The 23,373-nt window shown below is 27.9% G+C and overlaps 8 protein-coding genes across 9 annotated transcripts; 4 read left to right on the top strand and 4 right to left on the bottom strand.

Annotated features, from left to right (window-relative positions):
* Positions 1-395: 395 nt before the first annotated feature.
* Positions 396-1,952, top strand: OCT59_007539 (uncharacterized protein; the record flags this gene model as incomplete). The annotated part of the gene is made up of 1 exon (XM_025325563.1): positions 396-1,952. One exon carries the CDS (start codon positions 396-398, stop codon positions 1,950-1,952), a length of 1,557 nt encoding a protein of 518 aa, XP_025180639.1.
* Positions 1,953-2,162: 210 nt separating this feature from the next.
* OCT59_007538 (uncharacterized protein) lies at positions 2,163-4,211 on the top strand (the record flags this gene model as incomplete). The annotated part of the gene is made up of 3 exons (XM_025316399.2): positions 2,163-2,396; positions 2,467-3,093; positions 3,185-4,211. The coding sequence occupies 3 exons, from the start codon at positions 2,163-2,165 to the stop codon at positions 3,866-3,868; spliced, it is 1,545 nt and encodes a 514-aa protein (XP_025180640.1). The 3' UTR covers positions 3,869-4,211.
* A 200-nt stretch (positions 4,212-4,411) lies between these two features.
* OCT59_007537 (uncharacterized protein) lies at positions 4,412-8,285 on the bottom strand. Its single transcript, XM_025316400.2, has 14 exons — positions 8,071-8,285; positions 7,831-7,982; positions 7,495-7,667; positions 7,293-7,401; positions 7,005-7,220; positions 6,740-6,932; positions 6,347-6,659; positions 6,136-6,277; positions 5,705-6,059; positions 5,377-5,636; positions 5,168-5,306; positions 4,825-5,106; positions 4,642-4,755; positions 4,412-4,559 (listed from the first exon to the last, which is right to left on the bottom strand). The coding sequence occupies exons 2-14, from the start codon at positions 7,950-7,952 to the stop codon at positions 4,443-4,445; spliced, it is 2,535 nt and encodes an 844-aa protein (XP_025180641.2). The 5' UTR covers positions 7,953-7,982; positions 8,071-8,285; the 3' UTR covers positions 4,412-4,442.
* Positions 8,286-8,609: 324 nt separating this feature from the next.
* On the top strand, positions 8,610-9,399 carry OCT59_007536 (uncharacterized protein). 2 transcript variants are annotated; one of them, XM_066149357.1, is made up of 2 exons: positions 8,610-8,865; positions 8,961-9,399. In XM_066149357.1, exons 1-2 carry the CDS (start codon positions 8,659-8,661, stop codon positions 9,042-9,044), a joined length of 291 nt encoding a protein of 96 aa, XP_065998755.1. In that variant the 5' UTR covers positions 8,610-8,658; the 3' UTR covers positions 9,045-9,399. The 2 variants fall into 2 exon arrangements, with proteins under 2 accessions (XP_065998755.1, XP_025180642.1); XM_025316401.2 differs by having other exon boundaries at positions 8,939-9,399.
* Positions 9,145-11,796, bottom strand: OCT59_007535 (uncharacterized protein). Its single transcript, XM_025316402.2, has 10 exons — positions 11,494-11,796; positions 11,366-11,387; positions 10,997-11,210; positions 10,620-10,730; positions 10,440-10,523; positions 10,192-10,356; positions 9,958-10,106; positions 9,770-9,875; positions 9,646-9,688; positions 9,145-9,572 (listed from the first exon to the last, which is right to left on the bottom strand). Exons 1-10 carry the CDS (start codon positions 11,567-11,569, stop codon positions 9,529-9,531), a joined length of 1,014 nt encoding a protein of 337 aa, XP_025180643.1. The 5' UTR covers positions 11,570-11,796; the 3' UTR covers positions 9,145-9,528.
* A 300-nt stretch (positions 11,797-12,096) lies between these two features.
* Positions 12,097-14,055, bottom strand: OCT59_007534 (uncharacterized protein; the record flags this gene model as incomplete). The annotated part of the gene is made up of 7 exons (XM_066149341.1): positions 12,097-12,591; positions 12,666-12,809; positions 12,878-12,971; positions 13,033-13,173; positions 13,248-13,337; positions 13,401-13,622; positions 13,690-14,055. 7 exons carry the CDS (start codon positions 14,053-14,055, stop codon positions 12,269-12,271), a joined length of 1,380 nt encoding a protein of 459 aa, XP_065998754.1. The 3' UTR covers positions 12,097-12,268.
* Positions 14,056-14,176: 121 nt separating this feature from the next.
* On the bottom strand, positions 14,177-15,336 carry OCT59_007533 (uncharacterized protein; the record flags this gene model as incomplete). The annotated part of the gene is made up of 2 exons (XM_066149332.1): positions 15,176-15,336; positions 14,177-15,055 (listed from the first exon to the last, which is right to left on the bottom strand). Exon 2 carries the CDS (start codon positions 15,023-15,025, stop codon positions 14,177-14,179), a length of 849 nt encoding a protein of 282 aa, XP_065998753.1. The 5' UTR covers positions 15,026-15,055; positions 15,176-15,336.
* Positions 15,337-21,574: 6,238 nt separating this feature from the next.
* OCT59_007532 (uncharacterized protein) lies at positions 21,575-22,653 on the top strand (the record flags this gene model as incomplete). The annotated part of the gene is made up of 5 exons (XM_066149327.1): positions 21,575-21,644; positions 21,735-21,911; positions 22,037-22,260; positions 22,407-22,566; positions 22,649-22,653. The coding sequence occupies 5 exons, from the start codon at positions 21,575-21,577 to the stop codon at positions 22,651-22,653; spliced, it is 636 nt and encodes a 211-aa protein (XP_065998752.1).
* Between the last annotated feature and the right edge of the window lie 720 nt (positions 22,654-23,373).

The following is a 23,373-nucleotide window of genomic DNA, read 5'->3' as shown; positions in this document are numbered from 1 at the left end:
AGTAATTTTCATATTATTTATTTGAATTACGGGTGAAAATTCATCCGTCTATCATAATCTATTGGTTTAAAATCCGGATAAATTTCGGTTCAATATTCATCTAAACAAAAAATCAATCTTTGTCATCATCTCCGGGGATGAATTCTACCGTTTAAAATCGTTTGATATTATTGTCCGGAGCAAGGTTTACGTATGTTTAAACACGTGTGCTTAAACTTAAAATAGAATTTTCATGAATGGTATGTAACACTTATTACTTTTAAAAAGTGAACAAAAATTTAAATGGTGGATACCATAATTGTCATAGTTCAAAATATAAAAAGTATAGGATCGACTTCATCATTTAAACTTGCTTTTTTTTTTTTCAAAATCCCTCCTTAAAACATTTGAAACAAATGAGTCAAGGATTAAATTCCGATTGTTTACAAATAATTTTTTCAAATTTGAAGGAAATTCCAACTATTTACTCATGTTCTTTGGTAAATAAGCAATGGAATGAAATTGCAATCCCTTATTTATGGGAAAATCCATTCAGATATTTAAATTGGGTAGCAATAGATTCTAATGTATTAGAAAATTTTTCATCCGTTAAAAATATTTCAGATTCTAAAGATCCTCTTAAAGGAAATGTGATGAAAGAAAGTACTGTTACATTTCGAAGATATGAAAATTTATTAAATTCTTATTTATATTTTATGGAAGATAATGATAAAAAAAAAGAAATTTTTGTTAATCCTTTAAATAAAAGTCCATTATATAATTATAGTACATATTTAAAATGTCTTGATATTGATAGAATTATTAATACTATAAAGAATTGGTCTTCTGATATTAAAGTTGAACCAATTTTAATTAATTTATTATATATTTTTATGAAATATTCAAAAAATGTGATCAAATTATGTTTTGATCCAAAATTTCAAGATAATAATATAATAATTTTATCATCATTTACTTATTTAAATGATAATTATAATATTTTATTTAAAGAATTTCTATCAAATATTAAAGAATTTGAATGTTCAGCAACTTATTATTCTTTTCAACAATGTTTTGATATTTATCCATCAAATAATATTTTTAAATTTCTTTTTACAATTATTACAAATATTAAATCATTTAATATGAATATTCCTGGTTCTTTTATATTATTAGATAATAAATTTGATGAATCATTAAATGAATTAAGTAATTTTATAAATAGTCAACATTCTATTAATAAACTTAATTTATTTTTTGGTTTATCATTTTTATCTAATAATGACATAATATTTAATTTATTTAAAAAATTTTTTATTAATCTTGAATATTTGGAATTGGAATTTGAAAATACTTTTAATTTAGAATTAAAAAATGAAAAATTTATTAAATTAAAATATTTAAAATTCAATTCTTTTATTTTAACTAAATCATTAATTTATATTATTAATAATTCAGTAAATGATAATAATAATTATTATGATAATAATAATGGTGGATTGGAATATATTTCTATTGAAACTTGGCAAACTAGTGATAATAATCATTTATTATTATTAGATGCTATATTATTATTAAATTATCATTATCTTACTTATTTACATATACCAATTGTTATTACAAATATTGAATCATTTAAAAAATCTAAGAATTTATGTGAATTATTTAAAAATTTAAATTTTTTAAGATTTGATTCAATTATTCAACCTCAGATTAATGATATTGATTATTCAAATGATATTTTAAAAGTTTTAAAAGATTATAGTAGTTTAAATATTAAAAAATTTGAATTATTTGGTTGGTGGAATTTATTACCTGAAAATATTAAAGATTTTATTGATTATAAAAAATCTTTAAAATGTTATTTTAAATTATATATTGATAATGATTTATCTGATGGATTTTCTTTACTTTCTTCTTATTTTAAAGATGAAATTTTATTATTACCTTTCTCATCTCATATTCCGGATTAATAATTATTTTCAAATTGGAAAATTTTGAATATTTAAAAAAATAAAATTTTTTTTTTTTTAATAACTTTATGGTAAACAATTATCAAATCGTTTCAAATATAAATTTGCGAACGCGTTGTTAGTGATAAATAAAGGTGACAATTAAAAGAATGTGATATTTACATTAAAAAATTTTGAGATAAGATTTAAAAAAAAAAAAAATTCTCATTTATGTCAAGTCCAAATAATTTTGTAATATTAGGAGGTGGCATATCAGGGTTAAGTGCCGCATGGTATTTATCTCGTTATGCACCTTCTACAACGAAAATATTAGTTTTAGAAGGGTCAAATAGATTTGGAGGATGGATAAAAAGTAAGAGAGTTGGTCAACATAAAATACTTTTTGAGCAAGGTCCAAGAACATTAAGACCTAATGGAATAGGAGGTTCTGTCGTATTAGACATGGTAAGTAAATTAATATAACTGTTCTAAAATTAAAATTTTTTTATCTAATTTTAAAAATTTTCTTTTTTAGGTTAATAGATTGAATCTAATTCCTTCATTACATGCTGTTACAAAAGATGATGACGCTGCTAAAGATCGTTTTATTTATTATCCAGATAAAATAGTAAAACTACCGGGAACATCATTATTATCAAGTATGAAATCTGTATTCACGAATAATTTTTTATTAAAGTCGATACCATCAATTTTATTTGAACCATTTATTAAACCGGCAAGGAATTATCATGATGAAACGATTCATGAATTTATTTCAAGAAGATTTAGTAAATCTATTTCTGATATTTTAATTAGTGCACTTATACATGGAATTTATGCGGGTGATATAAATAAACTTTCCATTAGATCAACTTTTACTAGATTATATAATCTAGAGCAAAAATATGGTTCTGTTATTAAAGGTTTATTAATGAGTAATAAAGAAGAGTTTTTATCTCAACAAGATAAATATTTATTAAAAATCATTAATGATGAAAATAAAGATTTTTTGTCAATATTTAAAAATGTTAGTCTTTATTCTTTTAAAGATGGTATAGAACAATTATCATCAGCAATTGTGAATGATTTGAAAAATAAGGAAAATGTACAATTAAAAACGAATAATCAGGTAACAAAATTGGAATTTGGGGAAAATGTAAAGGTAAGAAAAATGATGATTTATTTTTTTATTGTGTATAGAAAATTCATTATTAAAGAAAATTATTATTTCTCCCCATATTTATGTTCGTCAGATTTTCACAAATGAAGCAGTTTATGAAGCTGATCATGTAATTAGTGCATTGCCTTCAAGAGCACTTTATAATATTCTTCCTGAAAAGGATGTACTTCCTCATTTGAACTATAATCCATCAGTTTCAGTAGCAACAATTAATTTAGCATATGCTCACCCAAAAATTTTACCAGTTAAAGGATTTGGGTATTTAATACCACAATCAACACCACATAATCCTTATCACGTTCTTGGTGTAGTATTTGATTCAAATGCTATGCCATTACAAGATGAACCTTCAAGGACATATACAAAATTAACAATAATGATGGGTGGTCACTATTTTAATTCTATTTCGGAAAAAGATGATTTTCCAAAGAAAGAAATCTTATTACAACAATCAATAGAAATTTTAGAAAAACATCTTGGAATTTATTCTACTCCACTTTACTATCTTGTTGATATACAGAAGAATTGTATACCTCAATATTATGTTGGTCATTATTCAAGACTTAAAGAACTTCATTATGCGATTAAAAATCATTACGCAAATCGATTGAGTGTTACTGGTGCAAGTTATTGGGGAATCAGTATAAATGATTGTGTCTTAAATTCTGCTAAATTGGTCCTTAATATTCTTTCAAATTCCCCAAATGTTGTAACCGGTTTAGAAGAAGTTGAAATTCAAAACGAGCATTATTTATAATGTCGAACAATAATTTTTATTATTATAGAAAATGAAAAACGTATAGAAACACGAAACACGAAAATACTATATATAATAACACATATATTTAAACATCCAGCAAAATACAGTATAGTAGGCTTAAGAAATGTGGGAAATGTGGGAAATGTGTGAGAGAAAAAAAAGAGAAAATTTTTTTTTTTAAAATAAGCCTTAAATTAATTCAAATAGTAAAAAAAAAACATTATAAAAAATTCTTTATTTTGCTCTCCGAATTGGACAGTTAATTACAATGAAAAGTTGTGTAATAACCAATATTTGGGACGAATTTTTATAAATAAAAGTTACATTTTGAAACAATCAAATAATTCGTATCATCCTTGGCCAGGAAGAAGTTCCTGTTCACCCAGACACCACGATGAGGTGATGACACAAGCCTGGGGACGATTGAGCGATTCCAACCCGGTTTTTAACCCAGTTTCCTTCTGGTTAATCTTTTTTTATTTTCGTTTTATTTTCAATTAAATTTTTTAACTTTTTAAACTTTTTTTTCTTTATTTTTTTATGAATTTTTTACGAAAAAAAAATGAATGCCTTACTTGGCAAACTTGTTAAACCACTTCATATAAGGCTGTTGTGAAAGTAATGCTTTTGTCGCTTGGGTCCGCCTACTACGACGCACTTCAGCAGATTTGCGCGAAGCAACTATGTCCTAAATAAATAAATAAAAAATTAATAAAAAAATGATACAGATATGAATTAATAATTTCATTAGCACTCTTTATTTGCATTACCTGCATTCTCTTAACCATTCCTGATTTGACATCGGAAATGCGGGAAATTATTTCTTTTTTCAACAGTAACTCTCTTTGGCCTTTTTCATTGAACCATTTCAACAAATCATCGATCTAAGGCATTTAAAATTGCATCATTAATATTACATCATAATTTATATTATTGACCGGAAAGTTACATACTTGTTCGGGATCTTCATAGTATCCCCATTGCGCTTCTTCCGACCCAAAACTTTCTTCTAACTTTCTTCTTTTGTTATATTTTTGGCGCCCAGCTTCGGTCAATACATCTACTAGTTCTCGAGAACTAGGACTCTGAACTAGGATTCTACCAGTTCCATATCTTTCATTAACAACCAATCCTACTTCATCAAAATAATAATATTTGTTATGAAACCGATCGCGGCCCATAGAATTGGTTCGTGGCAATGCATATCTTCGTTTTTCTTTATCAATATTCTCCTCCTTAATAATTAAATTGGTTAATAACATTATTAATTGTATAAATACTTTAATATATACCCACTCTCTTTTGTAATGCAATTTCTTCCTCCTCTAGAATGCGTTTTCTTGTAACAATACTCTCATCGGTGTCCGATCTATCTTTTCCTTTTCCGCGTGGCACAGTGACATTTGTTTTGACAATTTCCGCAAGTGAATTCGCGCTGATTATTATTATTAACGTTATTATCATATCATAATAAATACTAAGTTACTAAGTTATAGGATGCTTACATTTGTTTCCTTTCCTTGGCGATTTCATTCTTCTCCTTATTCAATTCCGTCTGCCTGCTAACGCATCCTTCAATGTGTTCATGAATAAGGGTGGTTTTGGCAACGTTATTTATCAAAAATTCCATTATCTGCAATTTATCGGCTACTTCAAGGGTAGAAAAATATCCTTCAAAATCTTCCTCAGATGCATTGATGCTATCAATAGGAGCTAAATGAGAAAGAATACGATCCACATTGGGAATCGTTTCGTAGGTTCCCATCTTGTAAACAGAAGGAAATGCATTGATTAAAATTAAATCGAAACATTGAAAAATCTTTTTATATATACCTGATAAAGACAGCCAATAAGAACACACTCCCATCCCTTTCGTGAATCTTTGGAAGATATAACTTTCTTATCCCAAGTTTTGGCAAATCTTTCAAGGACATCACGAGATGCTAGCACGCTCTTTCTATCATCAATATCCATGTCATCTGGGCCATTGATCTGATCTCTAAGCGCAGGAACGACGCGAGGAATTGGTTGGCGTTTTTTACTTTTAGATTGTAAACGATCTCTGATAATAGCATTGAGCAAAGCCGCATGCATCTCAATCACCAAAGTGCAACGAGGTTGTATAATATTGTGATAAAATGATAATTCAAGATCGTCAAGTGTAAGGAATGAAATACCCAGAGGTTTTCTGGAAAAAAAAAACAACAACAAAATGAAACGAATGATAAATATCGAATTAATTCAATAACGAAAGTAAAACTTACCCGAATACTGTGAAAAAGTTCCATGTCATCAAGAACGTTCCGATATATTTCTGAGGGATCTTGAAATCGAGAACCATGTGAGGTCTCTTCGAGAGTAAGTTTCTATCAAGGGGCACATCTAAATCTTCTGTTGGATATTTTGCTAATTTAATAAAATAAGAGTATAGTTAGTCAGTAACATTATATATAATTTTATGTAAAATCTATTTACCCTTCTTTTGTTCAGCTTTTAAACGTTTCTGAACTTCTCTCTCTTTAGCTTTACGTTCTCTCTCCTTCTTTCGCTCAGTTTCCCTCTTCTTTTTTTCACGCTCTTTCTGCCGTTTCTTTTCAGCCGCCTTTTTCGCTTGTTCCTTACTCGTGGTTGCCCTGCTTTGCTTTTTTGATGCTGGCACTCTTTTGCCCCTTGCGGCGGAGGCCGCTCCCTTCTTGCCACCTTTTTGATCGTCATCACCTCTAGTTCTAGCGTTCGTTCCTTTGTTTACTTTAGTTTTCTTAGAAGGACCTCCTTGTGTAGCTTTGCCCTTTATTGTATAAATAATTTATAAACATAATTAACCTTAAGTAACTTGGATTATATAAAACAAACACTCAATCTCTTTACTTTTCGCTTTCTGCTCTTTTCTCGTGCTTCATCTTTAGCCTTCTTTAAATCATCAGGAAGTTTAGTAATCACTTTGTACTTTTTAGCCAAATCATCCTTCACAACCCAAGGAGCGTGCAAGTAGGTGTCTTTAGTTGTGGATTGTTTGATGAACAAGCGGATCAAGGTCTTATTGAATGCCAATTTGTTACGGCTATAAGGAATAAACATAGTTCAAATTTTGGTCGCCTTGAAATTTGATTAATAAATGCTTAATATTACAAACCTCAAGTTTTCGCCACCGTTAAAAGTCCTTATCAAATATTTATGACTTCCATTCTTTGCCACTTGTTGAACGGAATTTCCTAGTTTGTCTAACATTTGAACGCGATATACTGTAGTCTGCACCGTTGAAACCGACCTCTTGGTTTTAGAATTCTTTCCTTTGGATCCTTCAACTGGTGCAACCGACGCCTTCACGTCGATGATCTTTCCCTTCAACCTTTTAATTTTAATGTACAAAACACATAAATATGTCGCCTAAAAAAACATTATGGAGAAATTGAATACATACCTCTTTTTCCCTTCTCTTTCATTTTTGATAGTAACATATTCACCAACAGTAAACTCTTCGTTGTATTTATCGAATATTTGATTAGCCAAGACATCAAGACGATCGGTACCTATGAGAAATTAATAATTTAAATAAAAATGTTAGTACTTATATAAAGGAACTAAATCGATTTCATCTAAAAAAAAATAAATACTATACTTACTAAATTGCACCATTTGTAAAATTTGTTGTTTCAATCCTCTAGGAAATTTTTTGAGTTGTTCACGATGTTTCTTTTCGTTCTCAATAGCTTCTTCATATGTGAGTCCTTGTCTGCCAGTCACAGCACATTGCCAGTGTGACTTTTTATAAAATGCTATACGATTAAGATAGTCTCTGTTCAAATGGAAAAAAAAAGAAAGATAAATAAATAACAGGATTATGTAAGTTTACTACAAAATTACGATATGATTGAGATGGCGACAATCAGGCAAAAAAGGAAAACCGGTAAACGAACTACAAATATGGATTCAAAATCACATATATATTTTTATAATACCTATAATTAATAAAGACTTCGTTGGAATAGGGGATTACCCATATTTGTTTCTTGCCGTGCTTGGATGGATCTAACTTTGGTTCAGGTGGTGAAGCAAGAGGTTTGTTTTCATAAAGAGGCATGTCGATAAAAGAGAAATGTAAAAAACGTACCTTAGGAATAAACAAACGTGCAATAGTTAGCAAACAATGAGAAATAATATTTTAGTACAAGATCTTTGCATTTAAAAAAACTACTTACTAATGGAAATTTATTAAAGAAATTAATTGAAGTAAACGGATTGTAAAAACAACAATTCACAAGTTCACCAGTGAGTAGCTATAAATTGTTGAGAAAGAACGCAAAGACTACAACTATAAAGCGTAACGATAATAAAGGTTCGGGAATGCGTTTAGTGATGCAATTTTATATCTAAAAAATTCTCGATATGAGATCAGCCGTAGTAAATGTTTAGTGTAATTTAAAAACTGGAAAAAACTGGTTTAGATTCATAAAAAAAACTGCGTAATTTTTTCGCGAAAAATAAATCGCTAATTGGAATTAATTGAATTAATTGAATTTTTTCCTTACTGTTTATTCACATGCTCCAAAATTGGAAATTTTCACACGTTACAATTTTAGTCAATTTGATCAGCACGGTGCTAATTTGACCCAAAAAATTACTAGTACCTCACACCCTAGCTAGTACACAATGGTCTGTTATAAATTTGAACTTTCCGAACTAAAAAAAAAGGAAAGGAGTTATTCGATGATCAGCAGATTTAAAATTAATTTTTACTGGCCCAATTTATTTTCCGAAAAAAAAAATTTTTTTTTTAAAGCGAGAAAATGACATCAACTACAGAGACAAATAAATTTATTGAACAAGAACTTTCTAACGTACTTAAAGAATATGAATACGGTGTTACACCAAATTCAATAGAAATATTACCTACAAGAAGTTTGAATTCAGATGCTCATCAATCTTCTATATTTAAACTGACTTTACTTGAAAATGTTAAATTAATAATTACAATCGCTGAGGAAGGGTATATTGTATGTATTATCCATTTTATTAGCAGTGTTACTTGTTTAAAATCGTTGAATTTGAATTGAACTTAATAAATAGATCACTGAAGTCGATCCATTAGGCACTAATTTTAATAAAGAAGACTTGGAATGTGCAAAAAAATGGATTAATAAACCTTTTGAAACTATGGAAGCTTTATTATTAGCTGCCTCTCCAAAATTTGGTGAACAATTTCATCAAGCTTTGCATTCTAAATTATCAAATTTACAACAATCTCAACAAGATTAATTAAAAAATTAAATTTTTTGCAATTTATAATTTTCATCTATATTGCATTTTGAAAACGTAAAGGGAAAAAAAAATACAAAATTAATCTGTAATTTATATTGAAAGAGAAATGAGAAATTGTCCTATGATTGTCATTTTTTTTTTCATAAGATTAATAATGTATCCATACAAAGAAATTTTGTTTGAAATATTGGGAGATAAAAAAGATGTAATAAATTTTTTTTCAAAAAATATATATAAATCACGTGAAAATGAAATTTTTTAAATAGCATGTTCCCTCCTTCTCTCGTCCAAACATCCAATTCTTGGTCATTCCCTATATTATTATTGATTACTGGGCTGCCGAAATCAACCTGGTGAATTAAAATAAACTGTCTTTGAAACCAATAAATTGTCGCTTTTTATGCTCGATTTCCATTGCCATCTCGATGTTGTCTTACTGGGTCTAAAATAAAATTATTAATTAATAGAATTCAAAGATTAATATCATTTAGAGTAAAATTCCAAATGTTAATTACCAAAATAAGGATGCTCCATCGCTTCTTGAGGTGTTAATCGTTCCTATTAATGTTAACACATGTTAAGATATTAATAATTTTCTTTTGCGTAAATACAAATTTTCTTCTATAATAATATAATAACCTGATGATCATATCGCAACAATTTATCGAGAAAGTCGATAGCTTCTTTGGTAACAAATTTTTGATTTTCATTTGTGACAAATTTATTCCATGGTTTCCGTGGATATCTATAAGAAGCAATAAAAAAAGTTGCAACATGCAAATTTCGTTGCGGATGATCCAAAAAAAAATCTCATCATCCATAATTACCTTCCTAAAATATCATCATATTGGGCATCCAACTCTATATCATATTTATCAAGATATGCAAAGAGTTCATCAGTACCAAGAACTTTAGCAATTTTCACCAATTGATCATAGTTGTCATGACCATGGAAAAAAGGTTCTTTACGGAAGATCTTAAAAAGAATATTTTTGTAACATAAATAAATGACTAAATAATAATAAAATAGTAAACCGTATAAATAAGAAAAGAGTGCTTACCATACTGGCAAACATACATCCCAAACTCCACATGTCAAGAGAATAATCATACTCTTGGAAATCAACTAACAATTCTGGACCTTTGAAATATCTAGAAGCTACACGCACATTATACTCAGTTCCTGGGTGATAAAATTCTGCCAAACCCCAATCTATCAATCTCAGCTACAATTATAAAAAAACATAATCAAGCACGTTATTTATAAATAAATTATTGAAATGCATTTACATAATAAATTTATAACTACCTTGCGCTTCTCGTGATCGATCATGACGTTATGCGGCTTTACATCTCTGTGCATGATACCTTTTGAGTGACAATAGTCTAATGCCTATTATCAATTTCATCAATTAAAGAATTAAATACACAATGCCATTTACATCAAAAAATTCAAAGCATATATTTAAATAAATTCTTTCCTTTATACCTTAAGAAGTTCATAGATATAATAACGAACATCGTAATCAGTGAACTTGGGATATAACACTTTGAAGTCGGTGTTATTTACATATTCGAAAATAAGTGATGGCGTTTTAGACTAATTGAATTACGATAAGGAAAAATTAATAAGCAAAATAAAATAAATAAAATAAAATAAATAAATAAATAAAATAAAAATATATATATATATATTTAAATTTAAATATATATTCTTCACTCGTATATGTCTTTTGCTCAACTACTTTAGTTAACTATTCACTCCGATTTTTTCATATCAACAGATTCAATATTTCAATTTAACCATAAATCAAAACCCACCACGATTATTACTCTTCCTATCATGGTCTATTTTTTTAAAATTACCTGAGGATCTCTTACGACATCCAAAAGCGAAATAATGTTTGGACCACCAGCCAAATTCTGTAAAATCTTAATTTCTCTTTTGATCTTTTTCTTCTTTACAGGTTTAAGGACTTTAATCACACATTTTTCATTATTCATAATGTTGACTCCCTCAAACACTTCGGAATACTTCCCACGACCGATTTTACGTACTATTTCGTAATTATCTTGTACACTAGATGCCGATGATAAAAAAAAAATTAGATTAACCCATCATTAAATTATCTATTTTGAAAAGTATATTTTAAATCAAAAAATCATTTATTGATTTAACCAAAGAATTACTTTTCCATATAAGCTAATTATGATAAAATGAATAAGACATATTACCCCCATTGAACTTGTAAATTATCTGTATTAAAATTAAATTGAATCAATGTAAATTAATAATAATGGTAACAAGGAGATCACGCCAAATTATAAATGTTTTTTCGTGAAATAAAAGCCTCATTATTTACCATAATCCCAGTAGTCCCGGGGCATAGTCTGGTTGACATTCGCATACATGCGAGCCACGCTAGTGAAAGACGACATTTTGCTTGCCAAATGGTTACTTGAATTCACACAAAAAGAAGTAAGATGACGCAAAATAACTATTCTGGCAAAATTCAATTCTTTTAAAGATAAAGCATCCGAAGTCACTATAAAAATTGCTAATAAAGCTTAAGCTTAAAATTTATGGAAAAAAAGCAAAAATATGTATTTATTTACGAAATTCTATCTCTCTTTTTCCTAGTATCTGCTATCTAGCTATCTATGTTGATAAAAGACGAGAAAAAAATACCGGGATTTGTCAATCATTCGTTCATTGCAGCATGACGCAATATCACCCAATTCTATAAACATCTATAACCTTAACCAAATCCGAAGTTTATGATACCTGTGAGACAATCAACAATCGTGGCTAAGAAATGAAGGGTGACTCCGATATACCCCCTATCTTATATCGGTCCGATAGAAACTTTGTAGTTCCTAACTGATAATTACTTGTAATTTAATTTTATGTACACTTGAATATTTAAGTATTTAAATTTCTTGGGAGTAAGAAATTGTAATATATTATATATCACTAAATAAGATAATTACTATGATTTTTTTAATAATAACTTTATATACAATTTTTTGACCCATTTAAAATTAAACAAATGATTACTAAAATGAATATATTATATATACCCTTATTAAATTTATAATGTATTAATTACAACAGTGTTTAGTTAATATATATTTTTGTTAATCAACATCCATTTCGTCATCAACTATTTTATTAGTCCGATCAGTTGAATTCTGTTGCTCTTGCTTGCTTATGTTCTTTTCGTTTTCAAGATCTTGTGCTCTTCGCAATGCTCTCGTTAAAATAAATGGCGTCCATCGAAGATTTTCTGTTCTTATTCTTGGATACCCTTTAGCTGTCACTTTCTCAAGGTGATTCTTAATTAAGTCTTTGTCAACAACGATCCTATATGTACCATTTTCTTCATCTTTTACCAACATATTATTAATTTGAAGAGTAGCTACAACATCATTGACTGTCATACTAGTTGCGCGACTTAATTCTAGCATTATAAGGCACAAAATTAACATAATATTATATTTGAAGAGATTTTAAATATATAAAACTATATTATACCTTCGATACTAAGAGCCTCTGGAGAATCATTGAGTACTTCAAAAAGTACGTTGCGCCAATAATAACGATAACTAAGAAGGCCGAGATCAGACAATGGCTTCTCTGGTGACCCTGTCTTACTCTCTCTCTTTGTTAAAAGATAACCTATAAAGTGAAGCTTATGTAAGAACTTTGCAAAAATACGCCCCAAAGTTAAAAACTATAATACTTACTAAATTCAATTAGTAAATTTCCGTACCCCTTTCGCTGATGAATGGGTAGTGTTAAGATACATGACACGTTGTAATTTAAAGGGGAACGTTTTTCCTGCAATAAAATAGGTTAATATGAAACAATCTAATTTATTAGAATTCTATAATTTACAAACCTTTGAAAAGTATCCAACAAAATGACATCCTGTATCATTTATTTCGGTCATTACGTAAAATAAGAACGGCTCTACATCATAATAAAGCGTCTTGTGATCCAAGAACATTTTTGCCAAAAGACATAAATTTTGACAGTAGATCTAATAATGACAGTTAAGTTTAAATACTATGAAATCATAGTAGCAAAATAACAAAAATTAATTCGTCTTTTTACAGTATTTTTACGTCCATCGACCTCAAATATCGAGATTAGTCCATCTCGATAAATTTCATCACCAGGAGGATGTTTCATTGGACATTTCATCTAAACACAAATCAAGTCAAAATTATTGATAAAATATGAACAAGGAAATGATTAAAAACAAACCTTGTGTCGGTCTGCAATATATTTGCTCTTCATATATTTCAAACAATATTCACAAATATAAAGCGTTGGATACCAACTGTATTCCTCAGGATAGGGAGCTACATACCATGTATCCATTTCCCAGTCACCAAACCTGATTGACCTGATTTTTGGAGTGGCATCAGCGAATATTTGAGGCTGATCTTCTATATCAAAGGTAGTCTCTTGTCTTGGTTGCATAGCCTAAAAAATAAAAAGGGAAAAAATAAGACCTATATACAATAATGTCCAACATATAGGGAATACATACAGCTTCAGCCTTGTTTTTAGCATTTTCAAACCTCACTTTGTCATAGTAATCTGGACGTGTCCTTGATGTATCTGCTTCATCTGCCGTTAATCTACCACCAAATGGCAAATCAACGTCTTCAGTTTGTTCCCGATCCTGTTCATTATTCTCTATTACCTGCCTATTATCGGGGGCATGACTTGATGTTTGATCTCGTTTTTCATCTATATCATTCTGAATAGTCTCTGCATCAGAAACTTTGTTTATATTCCTTTCAGTTTCTTCATCCTCTAACCTAATTAATTTCTTTCGACCCCTAGTTTTCCCTTTATTTGTTGATTTTCGCTGTCTAGTGACACGAGCTTTTAAATCTTTATTATTGTCCATACCATTCGTAATATTTCGTTTTTTCGATGGTTTAGTGTGAGATGTTAATGATGATCGTGGTGTTTCATTAATTGTTGTTACTTTTATGATATCATTTGGAATGTATTCGTCTTCCAAATCATCATCCCCACTTGATATAGTTTCTTTGCTTTTGATTATTCTTTTCCTTTTTTGTTTGATTACTAATCTCGCTTTTTTTTTGTGATTTTCTAGCTTCATTAATTTCTTTTTGTTCTTCTTTAAGTACTTCCTTAGGTTCAAGTACAGGAGTACTAGCCTCTTCAAGTGAGGTTGCGGGGGTGACATTATCAAGGGATTTTTCTTTAACTCCCGGTCCTGTGATTGCCAAAGCTTTAACTTTTCGCTTCTGAGTTGAAGGACTCCTTGTTTTTTGAGATATTTGTATAGATGACGTTGATTTTTCTGGCTGAGGTTGTTGAGGAGGTGGTGTTTGTTGTTCTTGTGTCATCTCATTTTGAGGTTGTGTTGTTGGTTGCAATTGTGTTTGTGACTGTAATGAGTCATTATTAACTTTTTTCCCCCTTGGAGGTAAAACTCTATTACGTTTTCGTTTTTCCTTCTTAATTGCTGTAACGGATTGTTCATCTTCTTTCATCACAAGCTGATCTGTTGATATAGTTTCCGTTGATATAGTTTCCGTTTTAATATCTGAAGTTATCTCTTCCGACTTGGCTTTTCGTTTTCTAGGTGTAGTTGACTTTTTGCTTGATGTTACTGTTGGAGTTGAAGTCTGCTCCTTTTGTAGTTTTGGTGATGGCAGCGAAGTCAAAATTCCATTGCTTTTTGGTTTAATTTCTTCCTCAATTTCCATTGGAACAACAACGTTTGACACCGGAGTTTCGTCTTGAGTAACATGTTCAAGTATTTTAGAATTTTTTCTTTTCAATTTGTTGGGTGTCTCTTCTTGGTTGTTTCGTCGTCCGTTACGTCTCTTTTGTACAGTCGCCATTCAGGATCTTTAAAGTTCTGCTTCTGTGATCTGCACAACTCGGAAGTATTTAAGTGCACATTTAAGAAAAAGCGTTGTGAATTAGCGATAATAAATTCGGGTTTAACATTATTTTTCTTGATGAACGTGTTACGAATGTTTAATGCGTACCAAACGGACTTGTATAAATATATTTAATAGAACTTCTGTTATAATTTTAGTTTGAGTCAATATCATTATTAATTATAAATAGTTTCAAAATATCGTTCCGCGGTATAATTTCGCGGAGTACTTCGTTGACTTGTATCGCTTGTAGGTAAAAATTTATTTTATAAAGTTGCTTTTTGTTGAAGGGTTTTTTTTCGTCGATCATACTGTCGATCTCAATGTTCAAATTATCACGTGAAACGTTATATAAAATGTGACACATCGAAAGCAATAAGTATTTTAATATAATAAATGTAATACAAAAGTCTACTAATTAGTGTATTATAAACTTATATTATAATATAATGATAACCTGTTAATATTAAAAAACTAAATAAAACCTAAAAAAATTAACTTAATATGAAAAATTAGACAAGTATTCAATAATAAAAAATTTAAAAATAATGACTCAACAGTTAATAAAAAGCAAATACCTTCAAAATTGGGACTTTTTATTTAAAATAATAATTAAGTAACTCAAATATTACTTAATACTTTATAGTTTATATATAAAGTTTTAAGCATTTCATTTTTATTAAAAAATCAAAAAAAAATATATTAGAAAATGAAATTACTAGTGACCTTTTAAATATAATTATATTAAAAAGTCACTGCCAAATTAGATTAAATTATAATATGATAAAGTAATTTATCAGAAAGTTAAATCAGTGTATAATAAATTTTTTTCTGAATAGCTAAATCAACTGAATTTAGCAATTTTTTTTCATGAGAATATGAAAAACAAATAATTTTATGTAAAGTTTTTTTATTATAGTAATTCTAGATTTCTGTGTAACTATATATGTGATTCTAAATTATAGGTATGTATTATTATATATTATATAAAATTCAAAAAAGTAAAATTTATTCTATACTAAAATAAAAATTAGTATTAATCCAACTTTTAATAAAGAAAATTTATGTAATAATCTGTTTTACACAGGTTAAAAAGTGGAAAATCAGACATCAATCAGTTACCAATCAGTCACCAATCAGACAGTTTACTAACTTTTGACCCAGTAATCAGAAAAGAATGAAATATAGCTCATTGGAATTGTCTCAACAAGATGAATCTAATGGTAGTAAAATCGCATTTCTAGAATTAGTAATACTTGATGAGAAATTAAGTAAAATATAAAATAAAAATATATTACAGTCAACTCCCTCTATAGTCACTCCCGTTATAGTCACATTCTACTATATAGTCACACCAGTTGAATGTTCAAAACACTTTATTATTAAAATCTATCCTATATAGTCACAATCTATCTATAGTCACTATCACACCTATCCTCAAAAATCTTATATTAAAAAGAACCGTTTATAATCACAGTTATATAAAGAATATATTAAATAACTTGGCATCTAATAATCGTACAAAGATGTACCATAGCTTGTTAGAATCGTCTCACTGAGACGAATCGAATGGTGGCAGTTTTATCCTTTTACGATCACTGGCTGATGAGTTATTCAACAAAATGTTAAGCATCGGCATTATTATATTCCTTGATTTACGTTTACTGCGCCATTTAACATTTTGCTAAATATCTCGGTACCTAGTGATTGTAGAAAGACGTTTAATAGCTCGTTGGAATCGCCTCATCAAGACGAATCGAATGGTGGTAAGCTCATCTCTCTATGATCAATATTGACGGAGTTACTACTTAAAAACTATTTAATATTTTTTAATTTCGGAAATTGATCTAGTGATTGGATTTCGATGTATTTTATACCATTAGATTCGTCGCATCAAGACGAATCGAATGGTAGTAAGATCGTCTCTCTAGGATCAATATTGGCAGAGTTATTACACAAAAACCATTAGTATTTTTTTAATTTCGGAAATTAATCTAGTGATTGGATTTCGATGTATTTTATACCATTAGAACCGTCTCATCAAGACGAATCGAATGGCGGTAAGATCATCTCTCTACGATTAATATTGGAGGAGTTACGATACAATAAAGTTTTAAGTATAATTTTGGCCAAAATTATGTTAATTTTTGGCCGGAATTATGATATACTAATATAAGAAATTTTTTATATAGTCACATCTCTTTATAATCACCAAATATGGACTGTCCCAAATGTGTGACTATAAAGAGAGTTGACTGTATTTATATTTTATTTAATTTCCTATTAACTATTAACCTTAAAAATACAATTTTACTACCATTAGATTCATCTTGTAGAGATGATTCCAATAAGTTATATTTCATCCTTTTCTGATCATTGAATCAAAAGAAGACCCTACTTATTTATAAGATAGATCAACTTTAAACTTAAGATAAAAATCATATATAAAATTCTTTGCAGATCCTACTATAAAAGAAAATTTTATGTTACATTGTTATAAATTTTCCTTTTTAGCTAATTAACCAATAGAATTTAAGAAAAAAGTAAGGTAAAAACAGGACCCTGGAAAATACTTATATAAGTAAGGTTCCAAAAATTTTTTTTATTAGTAGCTCTAAGATATAGGTTTTTACTATAATCGCTAAGCATTGTTGATATCTAACCTTAAAAATTATATAAATCAATCTTCTAACCTAATTAAATTTTTATTATAACACATATAATTTATAACATATATTTATTAATTAATATATTTTATTAAATCCAATTTTAAATATGTTGTGAAGCTAAACTAAACATAATATACAAGTAGATTAACAATATTCAATTAATAAAGTTAATAAACAGTAAAAGAAAAATCCAAAATTAATACTATTACAAAAAATGTAAATTTCTCCATAAGTATTATACTTACACCTATAAAAATTAATATAAAGATAGTTTCGACCTTGCTGAACAATTTTCAATTAATTTAGAAAGTCGATTTCATTTGACCAAAGGGGTATAATTACGCTCTGAAGTTATAAACGGAGAAATAAAAAATTCAGAAGTTAGTACTGTTATGAAAAATGCACTTTTCTCCATAAGTATTATACTCACACTCATGAAAATTAATATATAAGTAGTTTCGATCTTGCTGAACAACTATCAATTAATTTAGAAAGTCGATTTCATTTGACTGAAGTGGTGTAATTACGCTCTGAAGTTGTAAACAAAAAAGTGAAAAATTTAAAAGTTATTATCATTATAAAAAATATGCTTTTCTATATAAATATCATATTTAGCCTTATGAAAATTAAAATACAAGTAGATTTAACTTGCTGAACAACCTTACTTAAGCATACAATATAATTTGATATAACCAAAATAGTGAGTAGTGAAATTATATTTTAATTTTATTTAAACAAAATAAACATATATAATATAGTAATTTTATATTAAAAATAATACACTGAGTTTAATAAAAATTAAAAAGATACTATTGAAAGATAATTAATAAAACATTGAAAAAAAAAACTGAAATTTCATCAAAAAAAAAATTTTTGTTTGTGTATTTATACAAAATTGTGGAATATAATACAAAATTAACACTTACCGTTAGTGAAAATAAAATAAAATTTAATTATAAATTCAATATATAATATTTTAAAAAGTTCTATAAATATGAAAAATAAGCAACTAAAAACTCTTAGTATTTTAAAATAATACCAAAAATATGCAATTTAATTATCTTACATAGTATAAAATTTTCTCAAAATTAAGCATTATAAAATTCTTACATCATAAAATTTTTCTATGCCGTTTAAGACCTTAGTACCTTACATATATACTAAGCATTTTCTGGGGTCCTGTAAAAACTATTAGTAAAGGGTTAATTTTCTAACGCTGCTTTAATTCTTTATTAAATAAATAAGCAAATCCTGTCAAAAGTTAGCAAATTATTTGATTAGTAATGGTATTTGGTAAAAATACTCAATCAGTAAAGATGTCATCAGTCCTACCAGTCTTACTCAATCCCAGAACTGCTAGTTTTAAGACCAAACTGCAGTTTTTCAGTCTTTTCAATTCTACTGTTAATTCAAGCTGAACTTATAGTATCAGCCAAAATTACAACATAAGTAAAACACTGACCAATCAGGTATTTATCTGATTAGTAACTTTTTTTTGATCAGTTATCTGATTTATTTAATAGTTAAAAATTGGTTACACTTCAATTAGGTATTAATTAGGTTAATATCTGATTAATAACTATCGTTCAGTTTAAATTTACTGATTAATTTCTATTGTTTCAATTAGACTATTGAAAAACTATTTTTCTTTAACTAAAATTAAACTATTTTATACTTAGTGATACCTGCCTAAACTTTTTTTGCCAAAAATTTCAGTTTCATCACTAAGGTTGCTTGCCGAAACCTAGGGGTTTAGGCAAGATGGCGTTTCGCCGAAAAGCGAAATTCTGCCGAAACTATATTAAAGTTATATTAAAAAACTGGTGAAACTTTGGAGAAAGGCGAAACTGCCAAAACTTATTATAAATGCCGAAACTGCCAAAACTCTGCCGAAACTATAATAAATCTATAGTAAAATTTTGATGAAACTAATCGTAGGATTTTGAAGAGGTTTAGACAAGCAACCTTATTCATCACCAACTAGTTTCAGTTTTGTTATTGACTAAACTATATAATAATAATTTTTAATTTTAATTTTAATTATATAAAATTATAATTTATTATATTCAAATTACTAGTATGTGATCAGAGCAATTCAGAAAAAACAAATATGATCATTAATCTCTTGCTTGGCAATAAACTTTACCGAATTTTCAATGGAAAAAAGAAAGGGAATTGGTATATAAAAAAAGTATGATCTTATTTTATTTGGACATCACCTTAAAGAACTGAAATATTTATACCTCTGGGATTGTTATTAAATCATTGCTAATAGCTCCAAGCCGTATTATAAAAATATTACATTTCGAGCAATAAAGCCTGATAAAATTCCAAATGTAAATTTTAAAGCTCTGAACAGTTCAGTTTAGTTCCATTTTTTAGTTCTTTTCTAATTAGTCAAAATTCGTTTTATGCAATAACTCGCTATCCAGTGATTGTAAAAATCCAATCAATAGCTCGTTGGAATCGTCTTGTTGAGACAGTTCGAATAGAACCCTGGATAATTATAATAGAGGTCACATCCGCAGTACTAATTAAAAATCTAATGAAATATACATAAATTTTGACATTTTGATATACATTTTTATCATACGACCTTATTTTGTACTACAAATATCCTTTTTATCATATGACATCAATATAATTTTTTTACTAAAAAATAGGTCAAAATTTTATTTTATATTAAAATTATACAGCATTATCATCAATTGACTCTGTAAAAATAATCAACTGTAATTTATCTATAGCTGAATTAAAAAATTATAGATTATTATTTCTTTTTTTCCTACGATTAAAAATCCCATATTTTCAGTGAAATTTTCACAATTTCCTGAAAATTTCATTAATTCTAAAATCATAGTCTAAATTGTAATGCTAAGGTTTAATAAACAACCCCCATTAGAAAAGACAGCTGTGAAAGTTAAATGTGAATATTGCAAATAAAGGATCTTTTCAGCAGTATTATCAATTTTGGCTAACGGTAGAAGAGTCTCATAAGGAGTATCAAAAGTAATAGAAAAGATATCAGATATATTAATATTTGAAACATGAACAGAATGAATATTAGGAGGTGGAATTGTAGAAAGTATTAATGTTTAAAAGTTTCTCAAAATATTTCATTTTGTATTGATATATAATGACATTAAAGACAAAAATTAAAACACGAAAACGCGTGTCTTAAGTCTTAACATTTTAAAAATAATTAATGGTAAATCATATTGAATCTCTGGTAAATTTATCTGACATGAAAAGCAAATAAATTTAATAAATTTAAATAATTATATTACATTGTGATAAAAAAATGAACTTTTTGAATATAAATTTATTACGTTATCATTATGATAAAATTATCTCAAGCAAAATTTGCTATTTATATTAAATTTGATGTAACACTACTGCATATTATATTCCCCACTATATTCCCCTTAAAATATACGCTTTATTAGAAAAATTACATGTGACCTTAAAATTTTACATAAAATTATATACTTATTTTACTATGATCTAATTCAGAAGTATTCTATTTTTGCATGTGACTTTTACTTAAAATACCCGCTTTTGCATATGACCTTTTCATTAAAAATACAATAAAATATACTTTTTTTGTATATGACCTTTATTATAATTATCCTACTTTGCTAATCGCTTTACTTATGAAAAAGAAAAGTCGGTACATGAAAGAGGCAGAAGTCGAACTCCGCAATCTGTCGTTAGAAGAACGCTACAATAGGGAATGAGAAAGAGAAAGGGTAACCCGGTGACATACAATAGGGAACAAGAAAGAGAAAGAAACGTGAGTGGAGAACGCTACAATAGGGAATGAGAAAAAGAAAGAGACATGAGTGGAGATTATGGAAGGGAGAAAAAGCACAAAAGGAATGAAAGTAGAGAAATTCAAAATCAAGAAGGTAATTTATTATAAAAAAGAAATTGTGTATGAATGAATTTTATAATGAAAAAATTTGAAAATAATTAACATTAATTTTTATTTAAATCAGAAATTACAGAGTTACATTCAATTGTGATGGAATTGATGGACAAAATCGAAGAACTTCACAGGAATAGAAGTCAAACAAGAATACCTTTTGCATCACCTGATACTTCAGCAAGTATCAAAAAAGCTTGGAATAATTTAGAACCTATGAATAAAGATTACAAAAAAATTTTCTGGATCAGTATTTGTATTATTGCGCTCAAGTTGTATAGTTTTTAAGTAATTTACTTAACTTACTTCTCTTCTATCTATAATAGAATGATGTTGTCAACATATTAAAAAGCTTGGATGCCTCTTTACAGTTAGACTATAAGAATCGGTATACTGACATCAAGATATATGTGATTCAAAATGTAATTCTGGCTATAAAGAGAGCGTTTGGTAAAAGATTTCACTACACTGACACAGAATTGAAGAAAGTTCTTCAGAATTATCATCGTCACCAAAGAGACACCTACATTTTGTTATTGAATCCTCAGAAACAAAAAGCAAATAGACAAAGAACAGGTATAAACAGTAGAAGGAAAGATGTAAGTACAACTTTACTTTAGGTTTGAAATAGGATGATGGTGCTCTTTATTGAATATTATCATCAAGTTAAATAGATATTCTGCAAATTTGAGATGTCTTATATCTTACTAACATTTTATGTATTTATATTATTTTTGTTGCAAAGAAAAAGGAAAGATGTCAAAGAGGATTGAAGCGTATAATAAATACCAAAGATCAAATGCTCACGGATTTAGAATTTAGCAATTTGATCAAAGATTTAAGAAAAATCATTAATGATTCAAATTACCATTCAGACGAAGTTTCAGAAATAGATGAAGAAGAAGGTTTGTGTTTTCTGCATATAATAGTTGCTACTATCATTGAAATACTAACACTTTACGATATCATTTTTTCCTTTCACATAAGTTTAAGAAGAGAAAAACATAAAGATTTGTCCATCTAGAAACGAAAATACGAATCACGTTCTTCATGTATATGATAAGAGGTGGAGATCGCAAAGGATGAGACATATGCTGAATTATTACATTGTATTTTTTTCAATTATTTACATAATTGAACTTTTTAGTTGCGGATTCTCTTGCGATGTGCTGATGAAGTAAGTGAAGCCACTTAGAACTTAAAAATAGTAAGGAAATGATGGTATGATAATCAAATGTACATAGATAATTCCAAGCCACCTCGTAATGCTCCAGAATGGGCTATTTTATCTTCCTACCAGTCCAAATAATAAATATTTTTTTATTTTACCAAGTAAGTTTTTTATTTGTTCGTTAATATTTTATAATAATTAGTTTATTAATAATTATTTTAATTTTTTTTTCAAGTAGATTCTATAATATAAATGAAATAAATAAATCAGAATCAAGCAAGATTTAAACTTACTACTTTGTATTTGTAATAACAAAAGTTGAATATAATGTAGCAATTTATTTATTATGTAATATTTAATTGTAAAATAAAATACTATATTTATTTAAATTAAATTTTCGTGATTTTATCAATATACGATTTACAACTGATATTCAAATGATATACACCTGATTTATCAGAATATTATAGTCATATCGGGATGCTTAGATTCCTCCTGATTTTGGCATTAAACTTACCCGATATTCTCTAATCTGATAGCC

The sequence above is a fragment of the Rhizophagus irregularis genome, chromosome 15, assembly GCF_026210795.1.
Source record: "Rhizophagus irregularis chromosome 15, complete sequence".
Taxonomy (NCBI): Eukaryota; Fungi; Glomeromycota; class Glomeromycetes; order Glomerales; family Glomeraceae; genus Rhizophagus; species Rhizophagus irregularis.
The sequence above is the reverse complement of the archived record's forward strand: the minus strand, read 5'-3'. Positions and strand labels throughout refer to the sequence as shown.

Coding starts and splice junctions, on each gene's coding strand:
- OCT59_007536 (XM_025316401.2), top strand. CDS start 8,659: ATGACATCAACTACAGAGACAAATAAATTTATTGAACAAGAACTTTCT. Junction 8,866..8,938: donor TCGCTGAGGAAGGGTATATT/GTATGTATTATC, acceptor CTTAATAAATAG/ATCACTGAAGTCGATCCATT.
- OCT59_007535 (XM_025316402.2), bottom strand. CDS start 11,569: ATGTCGTCTTTCACTAGCGTGGCTCGCATGTATGCGAATGTCAACCAG. Junction 9,876..9,957: donor TATGATGATATTTTAGGAAG/GTAATTATGGAT, acceptor TGCTTCTTATAG/ATATCCACGGAAACCATGGA. Junction 9,689..9,769: donor TGTTGCGATATGATCATCAG/GTTATTATATTA, acceptor TAACATTAATAG/GAACGATTAACACCTCAAGA.
- OCT59_007537 (XM_025316400.2), bottom strand. CDS start 7,952: ATGCCTCTTTATGAAAACAAACCTCTTGCTTCACCACCTGAACCAAAG. Junction 7,668..7,830: donor GAAGTCTTTATTAATTATAG/GTATTATAAAAA, acceptor CCATTTGAACAG/AGACTATCTTAATCGTATAG. Junction 6,660..6,739: donor AAAAGAGCAGAAAGCGAAAA/GTAAAGAGATTG, acceptor TATACAATAAAG/GGCAAAGCTACACAAGGAGG.